Here is a 19,352-nt window from a genome sequence, read left to right as displayed (position 1 = left end):
TTTTTTAAGCAAACTCCATGCGGGGTTTCATGTGTCTTGCACTGAGGAGAGGCTTCCGTCAGGCCACTCTGCCATAAAGCCCCGACTGGTGGAGGGCTGCAGTGATGGGTGACTTTCTAGAACTTTCTCCCATCTCCTGACTGCATCTCTGGAGCTCAGCCACACTGATCTTTGGGTTCTTCTTTAACTCTCTCACAAAGGCTCTTCTCCCCCAATTGCTCAGTTTGGCCGGAAGGCCAGCTCTGGGAAGGGTTCTGGTCGTCCCAAACGTCTTCCATTTAAGGATTAGGGAGGCCGCTGTGCTCTTCGGAACCTTAAGCGCAGCAGAACTTTTTTTTAACCACAATTCTGTCTCTGTCCTCTTCAGGCAGTTCCTTTGACCTCATGATTCTCATTTGCTCTGACATGCACTGTGAGCTGCAGGGTCTTATATAGACAGGTGTGTGGCTTTCCTAATCAAGTCCAATCAATATAATCAAACACAGCTGGACTCCCATTAAGGTGTAGAACCATCTCAAGGATGATCAGAAAAAATGGGGAGCACCCGATATGAGTGTCACGGCAAAGGCTCTGAATACTTATGGCTGTGTGATATTTCATTTTTTCATTAATAAATCTGCAAAAATTTCAACAATTCAGTTTTTTCTATCAATATGGGGTGCTGTGTGTACGTTGAAGAAAAACAATGAACAATGATTTTAGCAAATGGCTGCAATATAACAGAGTGAAAAATTTAAGGGGGTCTGAATACTTTCCGCACCCACTGTATACTTAACCTTAAAGATTTCTCAAAACTGGACTACCGATCAAAATAGGGCATAATTAACAAAGGAAGACAAACGCCTGAGATTAACCTGAATCTACTTAGATGAGGCGAAACAGTCCGGTTGCGATCGACTCAATGCCCTGAGAAAAGAATTACCTGAATGAATTAGAATATTCACAGGCCAGAGATTAAAGACCTGCTGTATACATAAGGTCAGAAAAATACCAGTTTACCAGTTTTAAATGTCAGCTAATTTAATGGCAAATACACCACTTTGTTTGGCTCATACTGTAAATTTGTTGACTCTCAGTGCCTCACCAGCCATGCAACCCACCCACCGCTGTGTTTCACTAAATGGTATCTAATACAGCCTGTTAACTTCATTTAGTTACAAACTCACCTGAAAAAGGGGTTCTTTAAATCCAAGAGGTTGCTGGACTTTGATCCAGTCTGGTCCACCTGGGCAGCAATACTGATGTCGTAACTTTGTCTGTTGGAAAAGATTTTTTAAGTATCACAAAAGTGAAGATGAGAAGGCTTCCTAAAAAACACAGCGATATACAGTGGGTACGGAAAGTATTCAGACCCCCTTAAATGTTTCACTTTTTTATATTGCAGCCATTTGCTAAAATCAATTACGGAATTTTTTTTCCACATTAATGTACACACAGCACCCCATATTGACAGAAAAAAAACCAATTGTTGACATTTTTGAAGATTTATTAAAAAAGAAAAACTGAAATATCACACAGCCATAAGTATTCAGACCCTTTGCTCAGTATTTAGTAGAAGCACACTTTTGAGCTAACACAGCCATGAGTCTTTTTGGGAATGATGCAACAAGTTATTCATACCTGGATTTGGGGATAATCTGCCATTCGTTCTTGCAGATCCTCTCAAGTTCTGTCAGGTTGGATGGTGAACGTTGGTGGGCAGCCATTTTCAGGTCGTTCCAGAGATGCTCAATTGGGTTTAAGTCAGGGCTCTGGCTGGGCCATTCAAAAACAGTCAGGGAGTTGTTCTGAAGCCACTCCTTCGGTATTATAGCTGTGTGCTTAGGGTCATTGTCTTTTTTTTAAGGTGAACCTTCGGCCCAGTCTGTGGTCCTGAGCACTCTGGATAAGGTTTTCGTGCAGGATAACCGTGTACTTGGCCGCATTCATCTTTTCTTCAATTGCAACCAGTCTCCCTGTCCCAGCAGCTGAAAAACACACCCACAGCATGCTGCTGCCACCACCATGCTTCACTGTTGGGACTGTTATTGGACAGGTGATGAGCGGTGCCTGGTTTTCTCCACACATGCCACTTAGAATTAAGGCCAACAATTTCTATCTATGTCTCATCAGACCAGATAATCTTATTTCTCACCATCTTGGAGTCCATCAGGTGTTTCCTTTAGCAAATTCCATGCGTGCTTTCATGTGTCTTGCACTGTGGAGAGGCTCCGTCGGGCCACTCTGCCATAAAGCCCCGACTGTAGAGGGCTGCAGTGATGGTTGACTTACGATAACTTTCTCCCATCTCCCGATTGCATCTCTGGAGCTCAGCCACAATGATATTTGGGTTCTTCTTTCCCTCTCTCACCAAGGCTCTTCTCCCCCAATTGCTCAGATTGGCCGGACGGCCAGCTCGATGAAGGGTTCTGATCGTACCAAATGTCTTCCTTTTAAGGATTATGGAGGCAACTGTGCTCTTAGGAACCTTAAGTGCAGCAGAATTTTTTTGTAACCTTGGCCAGATATGTGCCTTGCCACAATTCTGTCTCTGAGCTCTTCAGGCAGTTCCTTTGTCCTCATGATTCTCATTTGCTTTGACATGCACTGTGAACTGTAAGGTCTCATATAAACAGGTGTGTGGCTTTCCTAATCAAGTCCAATCAGTATAATCAAACACAGCTGGACTTCCATGAAGGTGGAGAACCATCTCAAGGATGATCAGAAGAAATGTACAGCACCCAAGTTAAATATATGAGTGTCACAGCCAAGGGTCTGAATACTTATGGCTGTGTGATATTTAAGTTTTTCTTTTTTAATAAATCAGCAAGAATTTCAACAATTACGTTTTTTTTCCCCTGTCAAAATGGGTTGCTGTTTGTACATTAATGAGGGAAACAAAATAACTTAAAAGATTTTAACAAATGGCTGCAATATAACAAAGTGTAAAATTTAAGGGGGTCTGAAAACTTTTCGTACCCAATGTATATAGCTAAAAAAAAACAATTTACATGATATGAGACGCATGGCTATTCATTCGTAGAGTCTGATGATAATAACTAAATCACCGTCTGGGCATTAAAACAACCACCTCATAATCCGGCTGCCATGTTGTGACATCAGCGGTTGAACGCTTTCGCCAGAGGGTGCGGTGGCAGACGCTTGTAAAACAAGCATGGACAAACACGAGGAAAACTTTACCTGTGACTTCAGCGACGAAATCAGCGATATTTCCGTTGAAATCGAAACAGAACGTGGTATTGACAGTAATGATGCTAATGTGTTATGTCTACTGGCTTGAGCCATATGAAACGGATGACAATAGTGAAGGTGCATTTGAAGTTATTGGAAACAGCGCCGAGTCTGATGGCGAAGATATCTGCCGGTTACAAAACACTGAATGGTGTGTGGTCGTATTCTGATGGCTACATGAAACTACTTACTCTTTGGTTGTTGTTGTTGAAATTAATATACTTCAAAGAATGATGTGAAGACACACGCACGCACGCACACGCGCACGCGCGCGCACACACACACACACGTTACAGCTAGCATCTGTGGAGTGTAATATAAGCAGTTTGCATGAGTACATTATCAGAATGTACCCTTTAATACCAATACATAATTTCATCGATGTTCTATGTAAATAGTTAAACGTGGGTCCACTGTCAATTACATTCAATTGTCTGAACCCTCATACATAATCTTCCGGAATTCCAAGGCCTCCTACCCATCCCCCACATACATACGTTACAGCCAATATAATTCCAAGTTACCATAATTTCTTGTGTATAATGCGCACCAATGTATAATACGCAACCCCAAAGTTGACGTAAAAATTCTGGAAAATCCTTCTATTTATAATGCATTTTTACAATGCATGATTTTGCTTCTACCCATATGATCAAAACATGAAGTATCTGTATTTTGTTTGTTTTTTCAAATAATCTGAAGTTAAGCACTTTATTTGAACACGTAATAGTTGTATTTACTTGTTCTTATTTTGAAATTCACAGCCCTACTTTAATTAAGTAAATGAGAAAACACACAGTTGTGCTCATATGTTTGATTACCAAGGCAGAATTTGTAAGATGGGTACAATTCTTGAAAGAAAACATGAAGGGCCAGGCGAAACACATTTAATTTGATTTAATGGGATTCAAATTAAACTGCCAAGGATTTCAGAAAAGCATTATGACTAAACAAAACATAACCATAAAGAAATTAATGATGGTTGTTGTCCAGTCATCAGTCGTGTTTAAAATTAATAAATAAATAAATAATAAAAAAAAAATTCTCACAAATTCTGCCATTGTATGTAAACTTACGAGCACAACTGTACATATATTCAGTCACGTACCCCTGTCATATTGGAATGAAAGTGTAGGCTACACCTTTCTCATAACGTCTAGGTGGCAGTGGCATATTGGAATGAAAGTGTACAGCTTTTTCATAACCTCTAGATGGCGGCATACATTTATAAAATGTGAAAGTTTATTTTCATTTTCCCCTATATCTATGTATAATACGCACTATTGGCTTTTGATCATTTTTTTGGGGAAAAAATGTGCATTATACACAAGAAATTACAGTACTCCTTATAACTATGAACTCATGGAATCATGCGGACCACAATATATATATATATATATATATATATATATATATATATATATATGGGGGAATATCAAATATCTAGGCATTAATATCTCAGTAAAATGTACAGCGGTAAATAATTTAAATCTACTCTACTGTAAATTTTTTTTGATGATTTAAAACGTTGGACAGCCTACCTCTCTCACTTTTAGGGCGTATAGATACAGTAAAAATAAAAATGTACCACAAATTATTTATTTTCAATGATCACATACAAACCCAATGCAGCCCTATGGGGGGCACAAGTCAGTGCAAACTGTAGGCCGGTCCCAAGCCCGGATAAATGCAGAGGGTTGCGTCAGGAAGGGCATCCGGCTTAAAACCTTGCCAAACAAATATGCGCGTTCATCCAAAGAATTCCATACCGGATCGGTCGTGGCCCGGGTTAACAACGTCCGCCACCGGCGCCGTCAACCTGCAGGGCGCTGTTGGAAATTCAGCTACTGTGGGTCGAAGTCAAAGTCAAAGAAGAAGAAGAAGAAGAAGAGGTGGAAAGCGGGTTCTTCGGCAGAAAGAGAAGAGGAAAACACAGAGCCTAGAACTGAATGTGGGGACTTTGAATGTTGGGACTATGACAGGAAAATCCCGGGAGTTGGTTGACATGATGATTAGGAGAAAGGTTGATATATTGTGTGTCCAGGAGACCAGGTGGAAAGGCAGTAAGGCTAGAAGTTTAGGGGCAGGGTTTAAATTATTTTACCATGGTGTAGATGGGAAGAGAAATGGAGTCGGGGTTATTTTAAAAGAAGAGTTGGCTAAGAATGTCTTGGAGGTGAAAAGAGTATCAGATCGAGTGATGAGGCTGAAATTTGAAATTGAGGGTGTTATGTGTAATGTGATTAGTGGCTATGCCCCACAGGTAGGATGTGACCTAGAGGTGAAAGAGAAATTCTGGAAGGAGCTAGATGATGTAGTTCTGAGCTTCCCAGACAGAGAGAGAGTCGTAATTGGTGCAGATTGTAATGGACATGTTGGTGAAGGTAATAAGGGTGATGAAGAAGTGATGGGTAAGTACGGTATCCAGGAAAGGAACTTGGAGGGACAGATGGTGGTAGACTTTGCAACAAGGATGCAAATGGCTGTAGTGAACACTTTTTTCCAGAAGAGGCACGAACATAGGGTGACCTACAAGAGCGGAGGTAGAAGCACACAGGTGGATTACATCTTGTGCAGACGATGTAATCTGAAGGAGGTTACCAACTGTAAGGTAGTGGTAGGGGAGAGTGTGGCTAGACAGCATAGGATGGTGGTGTGTAAGATGACTCTGGTGGTGGGGAGGAAAATTAGGAAGACAAAGGCAGAGAAGAGAACCATGTGGTGGAAGCTGAGACAGGACGAGTGTTGTGCAGCTTTTCGGGAAGAGGTGATACAGGCTCTCGGTGGACGGGAAGAGCTTCCAGAAGACTGGACCACTGCAGCCAAGGTGATCAGAGAAGCAGGCAGGAGAGTACTTGGTGTATCTTCTGGCAGGAAAGGAGAGAAGGAGACTTGGTGGTGGAACCTCACAGTACAGGAAATCATACAAGGAAAACGGTTAGCTAAGAAGAAGTGGGACACTGAGAGGACCGAGGAGAGGCGAAAGGAATACATTGAGATGCGACACAGGGCAAAGGTAGAGGTGGCAAAGGCAAAACAAGAGGCATATGATGACATGTATGGCAGGTTGGACACTAAAGAAGGAGAAAAGGATCTATACAGGCTGGCCAGACAGAGGGATAGAGATGGGAAGGATGTGCAGCAGGTTAGGGTGATTAAGGATAGAGATGGAAATATGTTGACTGGTGCCAGCAGTGTGCTAGGTAGATGGAAAGAATACTTCGAGGAGTTGATGAATGAGGAAAATGATAGAGAAGGGAGAGTAGAAGAGGCAAGTGTGGTGGACCAGGAAGTGGCAATGATTAGTAAGGGGGAAGTTAGAAAGGCATTAAAGAGAATGAAAAATGGAAAGGCAGTTGGTCCTGATGACATTCCTGTGGAGGTATGGAAGCATCTAGGAGAGGTGGCTGTGGAGTTTTTGACCAGCTTGTTCAATAGAATTCTAGTGCGTGAGAAGATGCCTGAGGAATGGAGGAAAAGTGTACTGGTGCCCATTTTTAAGAACAAAGGTGATGTGCAGAGCTGTGGCAACTATAGAGGAATAAAGTTGATGAGCCACACAATGAAGTTATGGGAAAGAGTAGTGGAGGCTAGACTCAGGACAGAAGTGAGTATTTGCGAGCAACAGTATGGTTTCATGCCTAGAAAGAGTACCACAGATGCATTATTTGCCTTGAGGATGTTGATGGAAAAGTACAGAGAAGGTCAGAAGGAGCTACATTGTGTCTTTGTAGATCTAGAGAAAGCCTATGACAGAGTACCCAGAGAGGAACTGTGGTACTGCATGCGGAAGTCTGGAGTGGCAGAGAAGTATGTTAGAATAATACAGGACATGTACGAGGGCAGCAGAACAGCGGTGAGGTGTGCTGTCGGTGTGACAGAAGAATTTAAGGTGGACGTGGGACTGCATCAGGGATCAGCCCTGAGCCCCTTCCTTTTTGCAGTGGTGATGGATAGGCTGACAGATGAGGTTAGACTGGAATCCCCGTGGACCATGATGTTTGCAGATGACATTGTGATCTGCAGTGAAAGCAGGGAGCAGCTGGAGGAACAGTTAGAAAGATGGAGGCATGCACTGGAAAGAAGAGGAATGAAGATTAGCCGAAGTAAAACAGAATATATGTGCATGAATGAGAGGGGTGGTGGGGGAAGAATGAGGCTACAGGGAGAAGAGATGGCAAAGGTAGAGGACTTTAAATACTTGGGGTCAACCGTCCAGAGCAATGGTGAGTGTGGTCAGGAAGTGAAGAAACGGGTCCAAGCAGGTTGGAACGGGTGGAGGAAGGTGTCAGGTGTGTTATGTGACAGAAGAGTCTCTGCTAGGATGAAGGGCAAAGTTTATAAAACAGTGGTGAGGCCAGCCATGATGTATGGATTAGAGACAGTGGCACTGAAGAGAAAACAGGAAGCAGAGCTGGAGGTGGCGGAAATGAAGATGTTGAGGTTCGGTCTCGGAGTGACAAGGTTGGATAAAATTAGAAATGAGCTCATCAGAGGGACAGCCAAGGTTCGATGTTTTGGAGACAAAGTTAGAGAGAGCAGACTTCAATGGTTTGGACACGTCCAGAGGAGAGAGAGTGAGTATATTGGTAGAAGGATGATGAGGATTGAGCTGCCAGGCAAGAGAGCTAGAGGAAGACCAAAGAGAAGGTTGATGGATGTCGTGAGGGAAGACATGATGGCAGTTGGTGTTCGAGAGGAGGATGCAGGAGATAGGCTTACATGGAAAAGGATGACATGCTGTGGCGACCCCTAACGGGACAAGCCGAAAGGAAAAGAAGAAGAAGAAGAAGATCACATACAAACCCATTTTAAAATTTTACTCTAAAAATAATAAAAATAGAATCTGCCTAGCTACCCTTCAGAAAGGTAAAAGAGAAGGGGGACTTGACACACCCAACTTCAAACACTATTACTTAGCTAGCCAAATACAGTACCTCATTAAATGGTGAACAACAATCTTGGCTGGAACAAGAACAGATAGACTGCAATAGCACCAAACTTTCAGACCTCCCATTTATCAGCACGAGTCTCAAACGCCACAATTGTTTCAAGAATACGATTATTGAAGCCACTTTATCAGTTTGGTGGAAAAGTCTAGAACCCACGCAATCTCAGGCAGCACCATATCACCGGCAGCCGTAGCCCAATGGTTAAGATCCTCGCCTGCCACCGTGGGGGACCTAGGTTCAAGACCCCGACTGGACCATCCTCCAACCTCCCCCGGACTCACGGCTGTGGTGTCCTTGAGCAAGACACTGATACCCCGAAATGCTGCCGGGGCGCTTCAGCTGCCCCCTGCTCCAGTGTGTTCCACTAATATGTATATGTGGTCACTGTGATGGGTAAAATGCAGAGAACAAATTCCGTGTGCATGCATGCATGTTCATGACAATAATGGTGATTATTCTTCTTCTTCCTCCCCAATCTGGCACAATCCCAATTTTGAGATTAACAAAATACCACGGGTCACCGGGGCCCCCCCTCTGGAGCCAGGCCTGTAGGTGGGGCTCGAAGGCGAGCGCCTGGTGGCCGGGCCGACACCAATGGGGTACGGCCGGGCACACCCCGAAAGGGTACCGTGGGTCCCCCTTCCCATGAGCTCACCACCTGTAGGAGGGGCCATAAGGGTTGGGTGAAGTGTGAGCTGGGCGGTGGCCGAAGGCAGGGACCTTGGCGATCTGATCCCCAGCTACAGAAGCTGGCTCTAGGGACGTGGAATGTCACCTCTCTGGTAGGGAAGGAGCCCGAGCTGGTGTGCGAGGTCGAGAAGTTCCAACTAGATATAGTCGGGCTCGCCTCCACACACAGCTTGGGCTCTGGTACCAGTCCTCTTGAAAGGGGTTGGACTCTCTTCCACTCTGGAGTTGCCCATGGTGAGAGGCGCCGAGCAGGTGTGGGTATACTTATTGCTCAATGTGCAGGCTCGGCGCCTGCACATTGAGGTTCACCCTGGTGGGCGAGAGGGTAGCCTCCCTCCGCCTCCAGGTGGGGGAACGGGTACTGACTGTCGTTTGGGCCTATGCACCAAACAGCAGTTCAGAGTACCCACTCTTTTTGGAGTCCTTACATGGGGTGCTGGAGAGCACTCCATCGTTCTGCTGGGGGACTTCAATGCTCACATGAGCAATGACAGTGAGACCTGAAAGGGCGTGATTGGGAGGAACGGACCCCCCGATCAGAACCTGAGCGGTGTTCTGTTATTGGGCTTCTGTGCTCATCACGGATTGTCCATAACGAACACCATGTTCAAGCATAAGGGTGTCCACACGTGCACTTGGCACCGGAACACCTTAGGTCGCAGTTTGATGATCGACTTTGTGGTCGTGTCATCGGACTTGCGGCCGCATATCTTGGAGACTCGGGTGAAGAGAGGGGCGGAGCTGTCAAGTGATCAACTACTGGTGGTGAGTTGGCTCCGATGGTGGGGGAAGATGCCGGGCCAACCTGGCAGGCCCAAACGTATTATGAGGGTCTGCTGGGAACATCTGGCATAATCCCCTGTCAGAAGGCGTTTCAACTCCCACCTCCGACAGAACATTTCTCACGTTCCAGGGGAGGCGGGGGAAATCGAATCCGAGTGGACCGTGTTCCGCTCCTCCATTGCTGAGGTGGCCGACCGTAGCTGTGGCAGTAAGGTGGTCGGTGCCTGTCGTGGCGGCAGTCCCCGAACCTGTTGGTGGACACCAACGGTGAGGGATGCCGTCAAACTGAAGACGGAGTCCTATCGGGCTTTTTTGGCCTGTGGGACTCCTGAGGCAGGTGATGGGTACCGGCAGGCCAAGTGGAATGCAGCTTTGGTGGTCGTTGAAGCAAAAACTCGGGCATGGGAGGAGTTCGGTGAGGCCATGGAAAAAGACTTCCGGACGGCTATGAGGAAATTCTGGTCCACCATCCGGCGCCTCAGGAGGGGGAAGCAGTGCACCATCAACACTGTGTACAGTGGGGACTGGGCGCTGCTGACCTCGACTCAGGACGTTGTGAGTCGGTGGGGAGAATAATTCGAAGACCTCCTCAATGCCACCGACACGCCTTCCCATGAGGAAGCAGAGTCTGGGGTCTCTGAGGCGGGGTCTCCTATCTCTGGGCTTGAGGTCACCGAGGTGGTTAAAAAGCTCCTCGGTGGTAAGGCCTTGGGGGTGGATGAGATTCCCCCATAGTTCCTAAAGGCTCTGGATGTTGTGGGGCTGTCCTGGTTGACACATCTCTGCAACATCGTGTGGACATCGGGGACAGTGCCTCTGGATTGGCAGACTGGGGTGGTGGTCCCCCTTTTTAAGAAATGGGACCAGAGGGTGTGTTCCAACTACAGGGGGATCACACTCCTCAGCCTCCCTGGTAAGGTCTATTCAGGGGTGCTGGAGAGGAAGTCAGGAAGTCGAATCTCAAATTCAGGAGGAGCAGTGTGGTTTTCGTCCTGGCCATGGAACAGTGGACCAGCTCTACACCCTCGGCAAGGTCCTCGAGGGTGCATGGGAGTTCGCCCAACCAGTCTACATGTTTTGTGGACTTGGAGAAGGCGTTCAACAATGTCCCTCTGGGAGTCCTGTGGGGAGTGCTTTGGGAGTATGGGGTACCGAACCCCCTGATACGGGCTGTTCGGCCCCTGTATGACCGGTGTCAGAGTTTGGTCCGCATTGCCGGCAGTAAGTCGGACTCGTTTCCGGTGAGGGTTGGACTCCGCCGAGGCTTCCCTTTGTCACCGATTCTGTTCATAACGTTTATGGACAGAATTTCTAGGCGCAGCCGAGGCATAGAGGGGGTCTGGTTTGGTGGCCTCAGTATTGCATCTCTGCTTTTTGCAGATGATGTGGTTCTTTTGGCTTCATCAAGCCGTGATTTCCAACTCTAAACGGAGCAGTTCGCAGCCGTGTGTGAAGCGGTTGGGATGAGAATCAGCACCTCCAAATCTGAGACCAAGGTCCTCAGTCAGAAAAGGGTGGCGTGCCCTCTCCAGGTCGGGGATGAGATCCTGCCCCAAGTGGAGGAGTTCAAGTATCTTGGGGTCTTGTTCACAAGTGATTTACCAGTTGAGCTACGTTCCTACCCTCACCTATGGTCACGAGTTGTGGGTCATGACCAAAAGAACAAGATCCCGGATACAAGCGGCCGAAATGAGTTTCCTCCACAGGGTGCCCGGGCTCTCACTTAGAGATAGGGTGAGAAGCTCGGTCATCCGGGAGGACCTCAGAGTACAGCTGCTGCTCCTCCACATTGAGAGGAGCCAGATGAGGCGGCTGGGGCATCTGATTAGGATGCCTCCCGGACGCCTCCCTGGTGAGGTGTTCTGCGCACGTCCGACCGGGAGGAGACCCCGGTGGGACATGCTGGAGAGACTATGTCTCTCGGCTGGCCTGGGAATGCCTCGGGATCGGGAAGAGCTAGATGAAGTGGCTGGGGAGAGGGAAGTCTGGGTGTCCCTGCTCAAACTACAGCCCCCGCGACACGACCTCGGATAAACAATAGAAAATGGATGGATGGATGGAGAAAATATCCCTTTACTGCAGCACATGGGAACAAAGTGGAATTGACCGCCTACATCACTAATTCAAAAATAATACATTAATTTCACGTGAAAGCTTCCATCCATCCATTTTCTGAGCCGCTTCTCCTCACTAGGGTCGCAGGCGTGCTGGAGCCCATCCCAGCTGTCATCGGGCAGGACGCGGGGTACACCCTGAACTGGTTGCCAGCCAATCGCAGGGCACATACAAACAAACAACCATTCGCACTCACATTCAGACCTACGGGCAACTTAGAGTTGTCAATTACCTTACCATGCATGTTTTTGGGATGTGGGAGGAAACCGGAGTGCCCGGAGAAAACCCCCGCAGGCACGGGGAGAACATGCAAACTCCACACAGGCGAGGCCAGGGATTGAACCCCGCTCCTCAGAACTGTGAGGCAGACACTCTAACCAGTCGTCCACCATGCCGCCACGTGAAAGCTTATTCCAAGAATTTCAAATTAGAGGGGGTTAACTTCCTTCAATACTATAAAGTTAGAACAACAATCTTTAAAAGATTCTCAACTCACGTGAATACTGTTGAACTACCTGTTTTTGTTCAGAAAACAGGACAACTACTCCCACAAAAACATAAAACTCCTTTCCAAATTATATAAAATTAATCTCAAGTACTAATTCAATACACTTACCAATCGCCAAATGGGAAAAATACCCCTCAGTGTCTACTGAGAATGATTATTGGGCACAAATCTGTAGAAACACATTCTCAATGACAAAAAAAACCCCCAAAAACAGTAATTTACAGCTAATCCAGTTCAAAGTACTCCATAGATCACATGTTACGCAATAAAATGGGCAATTCAAATATATGCACTCATTGTACTGAAAACACTCCAGACACCTATTTGCATGCTCTTTGGTGCATGCTCTTTGGCTCTGTACAACCGTACAGCGGTTCTGGTCACTAGTTACACAGAAACAGGATTCCGATTTTTCCTAATCTTTGTCTGCAGGGTGATTCAAAAGCTATAGATCTTCCAAATAAACATGCTCAACCAATACTTGTAATTGTCGCTATCACTAAAAAAACAATATTGTTAAACTGGAATGATAAACAAGCTATCAACATTAAACAATGGCGAAATATTTTCAAGAGTATATAACACTAGAAAATATCTCTGCCAATGTAACGTAATGTGTAATGAAAATGTAATGTAATGTGACCAAATTATATCTTGTCATTTTAGACCCCTGTGCCCGCTATAGGGTCACTTGCATCTTTTTCTTCGTTTTTAAATGCTTTTAATCATGTAAAGCGCATTGAGTTACCTTGTGTATGAAATGCACTATATAAAAAAATTTGCTTTGCATGCACTTGTACACCAATCCTTCTGGATCTGCAAAGCGGGCCTCTCGGGATGCTGGGCCTGTTTCCCCCTCCTCTTGGGTCTGGTTGTGTCAGAGTTGCCCTCCTTGGGGGTGCCGGTCCTGGGGCTGCTCTCCGTCCCTGGGTGCCGGGCAGGAGCCCGCTGGCCCCACTCCGGGAGTCTCGTCCTGGTCTCAGGGTGGGGGGCTTGGTGGCCGTGTTGCTGCGTCCCGGGCCTGTGTCCTCCTCTTCCCTCGCCCCGGGGCGCTCCGCTGTGGTCGTCGCCCCTCTCTCCCTCGGGCTGTGTGGGGTCCACGGCTGAGTTGGGGCTTATGGTAGGGTGTCAGCACCTCCTGCCTTGGACGGGGCCACCTTCTGGGCCCTGTTCTGGTCACTGGGCTATGGGTCGATTTGGGGGTGTGGGGATTAGCTGTAAGGTAGGGAGGGGCTTCCCCCCTTTCCTCTGTGGTCTGCCTGCCGGTCGGGCTGGGCCGGACCCGCTTTAGTCTTGCCTCTTACTTCACACACACTGCACATTTTTAGTATTCACAATGTACATAGTCCGCACATTAGGCACACTCACATCTCATTCAGGGTCCCCTGGGGGACTGCCACTAGGAGTGATGGGGTGGGCGCTGGGCCGGGTGCTGGGACATCTGTGCTGGTTTCCGGTCTAGCCTTCCCACCCCCCCTTCTCTGCCCTGCCGATCTTCCAGTTTTAATGAATCATACAGCCGTCTGTGGGGGGAGGGCAGTGTCGGGCTGGGGAGGACACTCGGCCAGGTGTCCCAGCACTCCGGCCTGCTCTCTGGCCCGCCATGCCTTTCCCCTGCGGATTTTTAAATGCACCATATACAGTCGCACATCATTTGGGGAGCTGGTTGGGCTGGGTGGGCGTGACAGTTACAGGTCATTATTGCCCTGCGACCGTCTCGCCTCACCCCCACCAGTCTGGACAACTTTAATGCAGTACACCCCACCAGGGATAATGTTTGCCAGTCGGGGACCTGCTCAGTGCCTCTGACCGTGGGCAACTCCAGAGTGGAAGAGAGTCCACCTCCTCTCAAGAGGACTGGTACCAGAGCCCAAGCTGTGGAGGCGAGCCCGACTATATCTAGTTGGAACGATATATAGCGATATCGATAACGATATCTATAGCGAGTCAGAACTTCTCGACCTCACACACCAGCTCAGCCTCCTTCCCTGCCAGGGAGGTGACATTCCACGTCCCTCGAGCCAATTTCTGTAGCCGGGGATCAGATCGTCAACGTCCCTGCCTTCGGCCACCGCCCAGCTCACAATGCACCAGACCCCTATGGCCCCTCCCACAGGTGGTGAGCCCATGGGAAGGTGGACCAACGTTACCCTTTCGGGCCATGCCCGGCCGGACCCCATGGGTGCAGGCCTGGCCCCAGGTGCTCGCCTTCAAGCCCTACCTCCAGGTCTGGCTCCAGAAGGGGGCCCCGGTGACCCGCGTGCGGGCAAGGGAAACCTAAATCCATATATATTGTTCATCATAGGGGTGCATAGCCGTGCTTTGTCTAGTCCCTCACCTAGGACCTGTTTGCGATGGGTGTCCTTTTCGTTTTTCTTCTTTTTATCCATCTTTTTCCTCGACTCAAACTGCCTAATTCCCTCCTGGCACGCCGAGAAAGAGCACCTCCGGACTGGTAACCGGGTGATCCATCAATAGTGAGTAAACATTGCAGCATCTACCAGAATAAGTACAAATTGGTGTATAGTAGCTTGGGGTTAGTTTAACAATCTTACGAGTCCCAACTTTATTCTCTCTCAACACGTATCAATTCACGCTCATCTAATGAGCTCAGTCATTCACTCTATATTCTGCTGTTATGTTTTCTTGTCTTTTATACATAGAAACGTCCCTTTGCATTTGTCCCCAAATTTCCCTGTAGTTTCACATAATATTTTCTCTATATTAAGCATCCTATTGTGTACTGTGTGTATTTGAGGCAAAGATATTGACCTCTGCAATCGAGAACCAATTTACATAACTGTGGCAACCCTTTCAGAAAGAGATTGATCCACAAGGTTTTTCGTTGTCTTGTCCTAATGTAAGCTAATCAATGACGTGGTGCTCCATTTGTATGCTAACTAAACATCTTTAGTTGCAACAGCATACAGTTTCACTTGAAACGGACCCTAGGGATGAAGGAGAACCCAAGCGTTATCCTCCAACCCCTGTACACATGAATTACATTTTCTTTAACACCAACATACGCTACACCCGTGAGTGAGCGGATGTTGAATAAATAGTACATCGCGTTGCTCGTTGGAGTACGCTTTGGCCGACCTGGCTACACTAGCTAAAACACTGCGGTCACATTTCTCCTGTTGTTTCTCGGATGACAATGAGTTTATGGCAGTGGATTTGTCGGTGTGGTAGAGTCGTCGGGCTCCACGATGGATGTATTTCCAATGGGGAGGTGAGCGATGTCCGGGCAGTGGTGCAATATTGGCGGCGGGATAATCGGTTAAGACCTGAGTTGGGGGAGCTCAAGTACTGGATGATCGCCAATGATGGATTTAATAGGAATGAGAGGACAATCCAGATGAGCATAAATCTCACAGCAGGTTTGTAGACCCACATGATGAACGGGCCAAGGGTTCCGAGCAGCACTAGCCAGGTGAGTGGAATGCCAACACAAAACGGTTACAGTCTAAGCACACAGTACTTGTAGACTGATCGCATGGCAATGGACCACAGCTACAAGTCTCACAAAACCATGTTCAAAAAAGAGTAAAAAATCAGCTGCAAAGTTCTGATAAAATTATGAAATCAACACAAAAAAGCCAGAGCGCAGCGGCAGCTAATCGAGCCAGTGTTCACTCTACTTCCGGCGTTTAAACAACACTAATATTTCTCATATTTATTAAATTAACTCATTCACTGCCAGCCTTCCCAGTTAACATGGATATTTGACTTCTAAAGTCGTCAATGGCAGTGAATGTGTTAAGAAGTGGCCCAAGCGACACCTTGCATTTATGGACTTCCTAAAATTATTATGGAAGGAGCGCCTCACAGACCAATCATCAGTAGCATCAACTTCCTCCCCCTACCATCAACATTGACAAATATCTAGCCACCATTCTTACACCACTGGTCAGCGATACCAAACACCATGTCCGAAACTCCACAGACTTCACTTTCAAGGTCTGGAACCTGTGACTTGCCAAAGATAAAACCATGGTATCTTTTGACATCCCCTTGCTGTTCACATGGATTCCCATCACTGCGGCCATTGAGTAGTCAGTGAATGACTTCAACAATCCAGCTTACAGGACAGAACTAACCTCATTCCAAGCCAGTTATGCGATCTCCTTCAAATTTGCCTTAGCACCACATACTTCCAATACAAGTGTTTCTACAAGCAAAAACACGGCTGGTCTATGGGCTCAACAGTTTCCCTCATTCTGGCCAATATATAAATGGAAGAAGTGGAAAGAGGAACGCTGGACTCCTTCAGAGGAACTAAGCCCAGCCACTGGTTCAGGTATGTTGATGACACGTGTAGTGGACATGCCACCTAAAAGATGCCACCCGGCACCCCAGCCTCACACTACCGCCGGTCCCCGCCAATGTTAACGAGAGAGGCTGGCGAGACGCAACGTCACACGCAGACTCGACTCGAATCAACGCCATAAACCATCAAAAACAAGACACAGACATTTGCTTTGCCATGCTAAGTGAATCACAGCTGCCTGGCGCTTCAAAGCGGAGACCCAAGGATGCTGAGTTCACCCCCGGACGTTAAGTTAATTAATTCCCCGCCAGTTGAAGGAGCGCATCAACAAAGGCGCCTCCACTCTGTTGAGTACCACCACTTGGGAGTTGGAACAGGCAACAGCGACACCCATGGGCGACGGAACGACAATGCAGACATGGGTTCATAAGACAGTCTGTGACTCGACTGGGAGTTAATATTTTAAGAACTTTACATGAACGCCACTAGTGACTGTATTGCTGCAAACTTGAATGTCTAACGTCGAATATGGTGTTAACTGAACCAGATGAAATGTTTCACCCCACACCACAAATGTCACATGGAAAATAGTAATGTTCTCCCAACTACACAACATTTGAAACATTCATTACGGGTATGAAAGAGGGTGAGCGTGGAACAATGCAGGGTGAGGAAATGGTCTCGTTATCTTAAATCCAATAATTAATATTTTATTCCACTGGTTTTAAGACACAAAATAATCCTAAAATGGAAAAATGACGCCAAAACGCTTTCCAGCCCCGTGTTCGCGAAGGTGGTAGAAAAGGAGGGGGCGGGGGTTAAACCCCCCCCTTTTTGTCCCACTCCGGCCATAAAAGAGGCCGGAGCTGGGACCAGTTGAGAAGCTTTTGGTAGTTTTGGTGGAGAAGTCTTCCTTTGGTCTCACCCCGACCAACTCGCCGACCACCGGGCTAGGGAGGGCGCCCACCTCACCCGAGGTGGCAAGGACGCAACGCGCCCGCTCCGAACGTCTGGCAAACAGAGACACCCGAGAGACGTCCTGCCTGGGAAATCATTGACCTCCTGCTTCTCCTCCTTTTTTTCCTTCCTCCCTTCCGTCGAATCCACCTGTTCGCGGTGCGGACCGGGCCGGCCGAACACTCGGGAGACCTCAAACAAGTTCCAGACACGTAAATCCAACATTGCGCTCTACTAAAAGTACAGATTAGTACATATTTGGGTTTAAATTAACGAGAACAGGAGTCCTCAGCTATATGCATTCACTACACGCCCATTCTGCTAATCTCAGGTCACAAATCCCTTCCTTTGCCAATGTTCGTCTGTACCTTGTTTGCTTTGTGTTTGTCTGTGTTTTATCCTGTAGAAACCCCTTTTTATTATTACATTTTCTATAAAATTCACCACTTGCATCATTGTTTTGTGTGACTTGGGTCGGAACGAAATCTCTGGAAATACTAGAACTCAAAGTTTCTTAAGTGTAGCCACCTTCCGATAAGAGACTGATTAAAAATGTTTGGCGTAATTTCGCCTCGTTAAACTTGTAAAAATATGATGTGGTGCCCCTCATATATATCAAATATCTTGATTTATAATGATGTAATTTAAAATTACGATAACCCGGAAGTAACGCAGGCGCCGCTTCCAACTCATCGTTTCCTTCTAAATTAAGCACAATTCTTATTTCATCCATAATCGCTACACATGGGTTAAAATCAAAGTCTACAATGTCGATTTTTCAATTGAACACAGCAACTCTTGAGGACAGAAACATCCTTTTCACTTGGGAAGACATTGAAGAGGATGTTGCCGTTTTTGGACTGCGAGTTGTGGGCAGGGAAGGACGGAAACCTCAATATTGAGATCTGTGAGAATCCTCCAAAATAAAGAAGCTAGTCATTGATTTTAGCCTTACTTAACTCAAGTCAGACTCGAATCACCAATTTCAGGACTTGTGACTTGCTTGGCTACAACCCGACTTTTACTACTACATTTGAAAATCAGAATTGTCAACATACAGTAAAGTGCATTTTGTTTTTGAAAGAAAATGTATCATTTTCAGAGTAGTGTGCGTGAACCTGGCCACCAAGGTGCTATGAGGAGGAGTGCAGAGGCCACCTCATGAACCAAATATCATGGAGGGAGCTCTAAAGATGATTCTATTTGTATTCAAGGATTATGTTTTTTATAAAATAGGGAAAAAGACTATGGCAACATGCAAGGTTTGCAACTCAAAGATAGTGGACAAAGACACTCACTTCATCTGTCACTCTGAAAAACCTATAGATGCAGGTAAGCTAGGTTAGCGTCACATCTTAGGTTAACGTCACAGCTTAGCTCACCAATTGCATTTAAAAACTATGATTGTGAATGTGTTAGCATAGATATATGTAATATAGAGACACCGCCTTGAGTGGGTTGACTTGTTGCTGTGCTACATCAGCGCATCCGCCATATTTGATGTGGCAGGTCCCCTCTTGGACTAATGAAAGAAAATCCATGGACTGAAATTCATAAAGCGACAACCTATAATGTCCACAGAGGGAATGCCTCCCGTTCACCCACTAATTAATATACAGTGGTGCCTTGAGATACCAGTTTAATTAATTACGTGATCACACTTGTAACTCAACACTTATGTTCAATCATCTTTTCCTATTGAAATGACAAGAAAAACAACCCAAATTGTTGTAATGTATATATTAATGAGCACTCCATAATATTGTACTGTATAAAAACACACAGTAGTGACGAGTGGTGTCATGATTCCTTAATTTTATCGATGTATCAAATTATATTCCTACCA

The 19,352-nt window shown here is 46.5% G+C and overlaps 1 protein-coding gene across 7 annotated transcripts in view; it reads right to left on the bottom strand.

Moving 5' to 3' along the window:
- carm1 (coactivator-associated arginine methyltransferase 1) overlaps positions 1 to 19,352 on the bottom strand; it is a 200,798-nt gene that overhangs the window by 57,822 nt on the left and 123,624 nt on the right. For all 7 annotated transcript variants that reach the window (XR_009788317.1, XR_009788318.1, XM_061771988.1 and 4 more), the window contains one exon: positions 1,167 to 1,256. Coding sequence is in view for 5 of the 7 variants with exons in the window: in XM_061771988.1 (XP_061627972.1) it covers positions 1,167 to 1,256 (90 nt within the window). In the remaining 2 variants the exon portion in view is untranslated. The remainder of the gene's footprint in view (positions 1 to 1,166; positions 1,257 to 19,352) is intronic.

The sequence above is a fragment of the Phyllopteryx taeniolatus genome, chromosome 4, assembly GCF_024500385.1.
Source record: "Phyllopteryx taeniolatus isolate TA_2022b chromosome 4, UOR_Ptae_1.2, whole genome shotgun sequence".
Classification (NCBI taxonomy): Eukaryota; Metazoa; Chordata; class Actinopteri; order Syngnathiformes; family Syngnathidae; genus Phyllopteryx; species Phyllopteryx taeniolatus.
Note: the sequence above shows the minus strand (reverse complement) of the source record. Positions and strands in the feature narration are given on the sequence as shown.